Source organism: Hevea brasiliensis, chromosome 13, assembly GCF_030052815.1.
Source record: "Hevea brasiliensis isolate MT/VB/25A 57/8 chromosome 13, ASM3005281v1, whole genome shotgun sequence".
Classification (NCBI taxonomy): Eukaryota; Viridiplantae; Streptophyta; class Magnoliopsida; order Malpighiales; family Euphorbiaceae; genus Hevea; species Hevea brasiliensis.
This window is the reverse complement of record NC_079505.1, coordinates 18,767,498-18,776,272: the sequence shown is the minus strand read 5'-3', so window position 1 is coordinate 18,776,272 and position 8,775 is coordinate 18,767,498. Positions and strand designations below refer to the sequence as shown.

The following is an 8,775-nucleotide window of genomic DNA, read 5'->3' as shown; positions in this document are numbered from 1 at the left end:
TAATCAAGTAATGATTTACAAATAAGTTTGCTTTCTTAAAAACAAAGGTAGCTTAGGATTCTCATACACAAAAATTTGAAGGGTGATTTATACACTTAATTAATAAAAAATTGTTATATTATAATTTTAAATAGAACTTATTATATTTATTGGTAAATTTTATTATAATTTTAAATGATTTGTTAATTATAAATTGAATAAATATATACATTGAATATAAGTAAATTTTACCAAAAATGTCTGCTATCAAAAATAGAAAATTCATCTCATTATAAAAATCTTAATTAGATAGGAATTGCAATTTATTAAATAAAATTCTAAATGTTTTTTTCTCTTTTTTTTTTAAATAAATAAATAAATAAATATATATATATATATATATATATATATAATAGTATAAGATTAAAAAATATAATAATCATTAAAATTAAATAAAAAATTAGATATTAATAAAATAATAAAATAAACATATTGCTTACAAAAAAATAAAATAAACATATTGCTTATAAAAAAAATAAAATAAATGTATTTGTTAAAAATATATGTATATTTAAGTTAATCCATCTAAAATATGCATAAAATTGAGATTACTAATTTATTTTACTTATACAGATATAAACAAATTAATTTTTTAATTTGAATAAAATAAATGATAGAAAGTTAAATGGGAGGAAAGATAATAATAAAAAAAAATTATATTGTACCCACATAATGAGGGGAGAGCAAAAATAGTGAAAAAAATGAAAAATTCAATCTGATTTTAGATTATGTGACATGTAATTATTAAATTAACTTAAATTTAATTTTTAATAGCAACTACTAATCAAATTTTAATTTGTAAATATAAAATTTTGAATAATTATTAAAATTTTATATTTATTTAATGACAATCAAATAATTTTAATATTTTAATTTAAATTATAATATATAAATTATAAATTATTGGGTTCAATAAAAAATTTAAGGAGGCAATTGATGAAAAATAAAATTTATTATACATACTCAATATTTTTTTTGTAAATACATACAGAGATTAATAAAAAAATTTAAGAAATCAATAAATTTTAATATTCTTATTAACAGTTTTGAAAATAATTGAGATCCCTAGTCTCCCTTATCTACCTCTCTAATTAAATATTTCATATATATACTAAAAAAAACATGAAGTTTGAGGGGTCAAGGCAACCTCTCCTCTCCACCGTCAAAAGCTAACGACCAACAATCATGTCTTTATCTCAAAAGCTAACTCGTAGAGAGAGAAGTGCAAATCTATATATATATATATATAACATTTAAAACCTCTTTTGAAGAACTAATATGGGACACATCATTTCAATTTCTTTAGTCTAAACGTCATTGTAAAGAAATTGTGATTATGTTAAATTTTGATCTTTTTAAATGAATGTCAGAGAACTTTTATACATAGTTGATCCGATAAGAAAATGCTCTAATACTTAAATAATATAGACCCAACAATCATATCTCTACCTTAAAAGGTTGCTCACAATGGACTTTGAAATTATATATATTTAATATTTTTTTCTTATTTAATTTCTTATTTTAATCCTGATCCATAAAATTGGAACGCTACAAAAAGAGTTTTTTTATATAATTTAATAATACTTATTGTCAATTCACATATTTAACATGACATAATAAAATTTTAATAATTAGTTTAATAAATAATTTAATTAATAAAAATAATTTAAATATTTATAACATTATTAATATTAGTCAATTATTTTATTTTTTATTATTTTTATATTTTATGTTTAAATATTTAAATTTCTTTATTAATTATGTCTCAAATTTAAAATAAAATAAACATATAATAAAAAAGAAAAAAAACATAAAATAATAATATTAAATATATCATTTTACTCTAATATTATTTGTGACTTCAACTCTTAAACTTTTAAACCTAACTCAAAAGTTAACTTATAAATAGAAATCCTTAATTAATATATAAGTCAAGTCGATATCAATTATTTAAGCAATGTAATACCTTTACTTCTCACGCCCTTAAAATTAAATATTTTAGAGAAATTAAGTACTTTTTTTTTTAAGCAATGTACTCTTTCAATCACCCTACCAAAAAAACAAGGCAATGAAATAATATAATATAAATAAAAAATTTATAAATAAAATGTAAATAATATAAATAAAAAAAAAAACAAAGCAATGACATAAGACTATGTATTATTCTTTGAAATTGATGTGCTCTAGGAAGAAAAGCATGTCATTTTCTTTGAAAAAAAAATAAAAAATCCAAGAAGATGAAGATGAAGATTAGATGAAGTGAAGTGTTGCTTTTGGACTCTGATCTCTATTTCCTTTCCTGCATTTCCATAGCAGCACACTTGAAAACCCCATTAGAATCCTATTCTTTCTCTGTTAATTTCATATGGTATTTCAACTCTCTCTCTCTCTCTCTCTCTCTCTCCTCTTTTTGGTTGTGTTGGAAAGAAACTTTGAAATTTGATAGAAAATGTTTGGTTCAATCACAGGCAACTATTGAAGAGCCCAAAAACAAGCTCAAGCTCTACTCCTACTGGAGAAGCTCTTGCTCTTGTCGCGTCCGGATTGCTCTAAATCTGAAAGGTTGTTTTCTTTTTTCCTTAGTTTATTTATTGATTATTATATATCAAGCATTTCAATTTCCAATTTCATTTTGCAGGCCTAAGTTACGAATATATACCTGTTAATCTGGTCAAAGGTGAGCAATTCAACCCTGGTGAGAAATTCTTGCTGCTCTTTTACTTTATCATGAACTCAATTTGGAATATTATGTGTTTTTTTCATGAATTTAATTTTCTTTTTTCCTGTTCTATGTGGGTAGAAATTTTGAAGCTCAATCCTCTTGGCTATGTGCCGGTGCTGGTGGATGGTGACTTTGTTGTTTCTGACTCTTTTGCCATCTTGATGGTTAGTTGCTCTATTTTTTTTGGGTTGATTGATTTTTGTTCTTGCTTCTGATTTTTGTTATTTTTTTTAATTTTTTCCTGTTTTTCTGGGTGCAAATTGGTTGTGTGTGTACAGTATTTGGATGAAAAATATCCTCAGCATCCATTGTTGCCTCGTGATCTTCACAAAAAAGCCATTAATTACCAGGTTAAATTTCATTGCCTTCGCAATTAAATTGCAAGTTGTATATGACTTGTGTTCCATTTATGTAATCTTAGTTTCCTCGTTTTACTTGCACACAACTAAGTCTATTTGTCTTTGTATTTATGTTTTGTTGATTACTTTCACTGCTATATGCATCAAGTTATGAGATTCAGACACTAATAATTTTTCTTTAATCACCTCTTATGTAGGCTGCAAATATTGTTTCTTCAAGCATACAGCCTCTGCAGAATCTAGCTGTGCTCGTCAGTATCCAACTCATATTATTGAGGTCTATAGGATGTGTTATATGCTTTTTTTAGAATATATATTATATTTATTTTTCTGGTCTTTCTTCTTGCAGAAATTTATAGAGGAAAAAGTCAGTCCAGATGAGAAACTTCCTTGGGTTCAGTATCATATTAGAAATGGCTTTGCAGGTGAGATCTACTCTAAGCCAAAACTGAATGCTCCTAAGTCCTATCATTTCCAAGCATTTAAATATAAATGTAAAAAAAAATGCTGTAAATATTTAAACAGTTGAGTTGTTGATTATGAAATCACATTCATAAAAGAAGAAGAAAATAACTTGCTTTCTTATTAGGCTGTTAATGTTGACAGCAGTCATATACATTTCTACCATGTAAAACATTGCTTCAATAATCTTAGCAGCATAATCATGTCAAACTGTTAGCCAACCTGGCATAGGACAGACAATTAATACAGAATTTTCAACTAGACAAATGAGAAATATCTCAAATTAGTTTTTTGTAAGACACACTGATTTCTCATCCTACGTAAGGTACACTTCATGTGATCAACTACAGATCTAATATTGGTGGATCACCTTCAGAATACACTTGTAAGGTGAATGCCAATACAGCACTAGTAAAGGTGGAATGATTATAACTTATCTGATTTGACAGTTAAATGAGCATGAATATATCTATCCACCAGCTATTGAGTAATGAAGAGGATGAGTGTACCATTGGATAACCTTTAGCTTTTTATCAATCAGGTGAAGCTTGGGACAGGTTCATACTTCGTGGCATCATCTTTGTCTGATCTTTTTGAACATTAGACAACAATAAAACTGGATAGGTTTAATATAAGATGCTAGTCATAAAGCAGGTCCATTAAAATTTAGTTATTTTGCATCAATTCAGCGTTGAGATTTTGATTGTTTCTGCTTCCTTATTTGAATTTTTTTTCTTGATTTTTACTTACATCTGTCTCAGCATTGGAGAAGCTGCTAAAAGACCATGCTGGAAGATATGCGACTGGAGATGAAATTTTCCTGGTTTTGTTTTTCTTCTTTTTTTCTGTTAACACTTCTAGCTTTCTAATATAATTTACACAATTATGCCTGCACACACTTATATAGAGGTGGGATTCAAAAGTGTCTGCCATTGTCCCATAAGTTTATGGAATGGTTTTTACAATCCTACATGCATTTTTTTTTCTGTGAGATAAGGGAATATGGACTTGTTAAGGTTGTTACACTGCCTATTGTCTGTTTAGATGGAAAGAAAAGGTACATGACTCTATGTGCATTATCATAAACTGCCACTTATCAAGGAAAAAAACTAAATTTTCTTGGTCGATCAGTTATGCACATGAGGATTTGTTTAATAACCACATGCATATTTCATTTATTTGTTAAATAATTGGTAAGAGCTATTCCTGGAGGCCCTGTAAAACAATGAAGATTACTCATCTGCTAGTGGAAATACTAGTCTGAAAAGGGGAAAAACCAAACTTATGTTTCTTTACCGACTTGTTATGTCAGTACAAGTTTGGTATGGCAACCATCAATCTTCTGGCACTATATGTAGTATGAAGAAATACTAATTGATACCATCTTCTAAAAGATATTAATTGACACCTTGTTTGAGATCACAATCCCAAAGTAATATGTGCTCCCAAACCATGGATTGAGCTTGTGGGATGAGATGATGGCAATTGGAGCTCTAGAAGGCTAGGCTTTGACATGAAGTGATGAAAATTTATATAAAAACTTCACTTCCTCCTAGAACAATAATTTGCATAAAGTTGTTTGGTGATATAACTATTTACTTGAATGTTATGTCACCTTGCAGGCGGATTTGTTTCTAGCAGCACAGCTTCATCCAGCAATTAAAAGATTTAATGTTGACATGGTAGTATTCATTGCCTGAGTTCATGTAACATTCGCATCTGTGTATGATTATGCGCTCTATTTTAGCTCATTTGTTTGTGCAATTATATGTATCAAATTTCTAGTTTTAAAATACAGCTACAAATGAAAAATAATCAGAAGTGAAAAAGAAAAGTAAATTCCCATATATGAATCAAAGTAGAAGGGCTTTGTCTTGGAATTACCAATGTTTGTTCTTTGTTGTAAATGTCACTGGGGCTTTACACGCTCATCTCTTGTGTAAATCTTTTCCCCTGATCTGTTGTTCAACTGTTACATATACAGTTAATGGTAACCTTTTGACTCCCTTTCTAAGTGTTCTCATAGTTATGTTCTTCAACTCTTGTCTATTTCCCTATACGTAATGCTCACATCTGCTGACAAGCTTATTCTTCTTCAATTATTTGTGCAGACTCCATTTCCTCTGCTATCAAGGTTGCATGAGGCATACAATGAGCTGCCAGCATTCCAGAATGGTATGCCAGAAAACCAGCCAGATACCCCTTCATCCAGCACTACTTAAGTCAACAGGAAGTAAAGGTACAACAAAAACAGTAGAATTGAAGAAACATAATAATAGATAGCTGGAAATACAGTTTCTAATGCTCTTCTAGTTATTTTCTTTTTCTGTTGTGGCAAGCAGTTAGGTGCGACTGTGCGAGGCACTAGATGATTTTGATTACATTTGTATATTCATGTCCTATAGTTTTTGGCTGGTCTAGGATCACCTAAACAAGATTTTTAATGGTTTAAGTGAATTTCTCTTAGTTATTAGCGTGCTTACTATTGTAACTTCTGAACACATTTTGTTGCCATCTCTATTTTCTGTTTGAGCATTGGAAAAATTTGCTGCAGAGTTGAAGCTTCTTTGGTTCATTTTCAGTTTCACGTCAATCTTCCCAATCCAAAACTTGCTAACATACAGCATAAAGTACAACTTGGTGGAGCCTCAAAATAAAGCTATCCAGCATATATTGTACAATGGGGTCAATTTGAAGGTTGGCCTGTTTCTATCATATAATTCTGTGATGGATGAATGATAATAATTACAAAGAACATGAACTGGTATAAGCTAATGCCGAGGACATTGAGTCTCAATGGTATTGTTATTCTTACCCATTGTGCTCCCTATAATAATGAGTTTATATGAATTCTATGGTTGCACAGCTCACGTGTCATCCATCATCAACTGGATTACTCGTTGCAATTTTGGGCCAATCATAGCCTAATAATTATATAAAAAAAATGTATTTCGTAATTTGCCCAAAATTTGTACGTTGGTTGTGGCTAATGTATTCAAATTGCAATATACACGAGACCGAGCCATAACTTAAGGTTTGTTTGACATTACTATTAAAGTTGTTAAGAAAAATATTTTCTTATATATTTTAGTCAGAGGGTATTAAAGACTAATTTAAAATTACATTTGATTTATTTTAGTTATAAAATCTTAAAATGAGAAAACAAATTTTTTTTCAACATTTTTAACATTTAAAATGTTACCTTTTTTGAAAATCCTTTATTATTTAAAATCTCAGTTGCTAATGGGCTGGCATTAATGTTGTGTCTACTGTTAAAAGAATAATTTCATAAAAATATATTAATTACAAAGTATTAAAAAATAATTTAAAATTAAATTTGATAAATTTTAATTATAAGAATATTAAAATAATAAATTAATTTTTTTAAATTGTTTTTTAATAGTATTTAAAATATTTTTTTTCTTTCTATAAAGGAGTTTTAGCTCTCCAACTTTAATGCTAAAGGAACTCTTAAGTAACCAGCCAAAGGATTTTAGCTTCTCTCTCTAGTTTTATTCTTCATTATATTGTTTTAGGGATAAATACAAAAAAGAAAAAATTAATGTATTTTCATGCTTTAACACAAAAGAGATTGTGATTTAATTTTGTCAATTTGATACTCTACATTTTCTTCCTTTATCAATTATGGTCAAAATTGTTAGTTACTGTTAAATGACGCTCACGTAATGAATATGTTGCACTGACGTGGTGACACATGGCATACATGGTACTTATATGACATCATGTGGCATTTATGTGTTGAACACACGGCGTCCAGTGTTCACCACATCAGTGTTACGTGTTCACCACGTCAGCATCATGTAACGGTAAATAATGGTTTAGATCATATTTATTAATGGAGGAAAACACAAGTATTAAATTGATAAAAATTAAATTACAATCTCTCATATGTCAAAGTGTAAAATTACATAGCATTTTTTTAAACTTTTCCCTTTGTTTTATTAGGGAAATGAATGGGTGTGTGTGAGAGAGAGAAAGTGAAGGAATTCAATTGATATATGCTCAATAGATATAAAATTATGTAGAAGGAGCCATGTACCTTAAACAAATTGACAAGGTTGTTATGTCTCATTGAACAATCAATTCACTTAAAGTTGCAATTTTTGTTGTAAGCCTCTTGGATTTTTTACTATGGATTGAGTTTCTGTAAGCCTCTTGGATTTTTTACTATGGATTGAGTTTCTGTAGTATCAAGGGTTATAAATATGACCTATAAAATTATATTATATGTTTATATAATCTCAAATATTTATACATATAATCTGTTTATAATTATTTATCAATCTTTAATGTATGTAAAATTATGATGATGGAGTAAACTTGTAAAGAGATAAAAATATCTTTAATTTTTTAAATTATTTATATTAATATTAATTTTTATACTTAAATTAACTTAAAAATTTATATAAATTTAAAATTTTTAATTAATCTAGTTGTACTTAAATTTTAATTAATTAATTTTTATTGTAAATAAAAATAAAATTTTATAAAATTAATAATTAATTAAAATAAGAAATTAGTTTTTTTTTTAATTTCATAACTTTCATTAACTCAACTCAACTCAACTCAACTAAGCCTTTATCCCAAAACTTTGGGGTCGACTATATGGATTCGTTTTCTCTGCTCTTAACGATTTTGGGTTAAATTCTCAGAAATGTATAATGCTTCTAAGTCATATAGATTTTATTGTGTAAAATTTAAAAATTAAGAAATTTTTATGTTGCATTTTAAAATTAAAAAATTATAATATTATAGCTATATAAATTTAGAAGTAATTATTAAAATTTATCTGGATAAAAATAATAAAGTATTGAATAGATATTTACAAAAAGAGTTTCAAAATGAGAGTATTAAAAAAAAGTTCAATTAATATAAAAGGAAATATATAGTGAAAATTTAAAATTCAAAGGATTGTTCAATTTAAGATCACAACCATAGCACACCATCATTAAAAAGTTTACATGTATATATATATAAGCATAAAAAAATTGAGAAAAGCAATTATTATTGAGAAAAAAAATTATATAAATATATTAATTAGAGGATATTAAAATTAGTTACATAAATATGTTATAAACTTATGAAAACCCTTATAATATAAAATTTAATTTACAATGAATAAAGTATTATGTTTAGTCAGATTTTTAGTAATAGGCTCATATGGCAGTATTA

The 8,775-nt window shown here is 27.1% G+C and overlaps 2 protein-coding genes across 2 annotated transcripts in view; both read left to right on the top strand.

Moving 5' to 3' along the window:
- The first annotated feature begins 2,262 nt into the window (after window positions 1–2,262).
- The window catches only part of LOC110653022 (glutathione S-transferase zeta class), a 29,432-nt gene continuing 22,919 nt past the window's right edge, over window positions 2,263–8,775 (top strand). The window contains exon 1 of the mRNA XM_058131936.1: window positions 2,263–2,407. Within this exon, the coding sequence (XP_057987919.1) occupies window positions 2,405–2,407 (3 nt within the window). The 5' untranslated portion in view covers window positions 2,263–2,404. The remainder of the gene's footprint in view (window positions 2,408–8,775) is intronic.
- Window positions 2,271–6,445, top strand: LOC110652467 (glutathione S-transferase zeta class). Its single transcript, XM_058131933.1, has 11 exons — window positions 2,271–2,407; window positions 2,508–2,601; window positions 2,678–2,734; window positions 2,840–2,925; window positions 3,040–3,111; window positions 3,318–3,371; window positions 3,470–3,545; window positions 4,344–4,405; window positions 5,205–5,264; window positions 5,694–5,821; window positions 6,165–6,445. Exons 1-10 carry the CDS (start codon window positions 2,405–2,407, stop codon window positions 5,802–5,804), a joined length of 675 nt encoding a protein of 224 aa, XP_057987916.1. The 5' UTR covers window positions 2,271–2,404; the 3' UTR covers window positions 5,805–5,821; window positions 6,165–6,445.

Excerpts from the sequence above, each read along its gene's own strand:
- LOC110652467 (XM_058131933.1), top strand. Across the intron at positions 2,735-2,839 it reads AGGTGAGCAATTCAACCCTG|AAATTTTGAAGCTCAATCCT; the intron begins GTGAGAAATTCT and ends CTATGTGGGTAG. Across the intron at positions 4,406-5,204 it reads CTGGAGATGAAATTTTCCTG|GCGGATTTGTTTCTAGCAGC; the intron begins GTTTTGTTTTTC and ends GTCACCTTGCAG.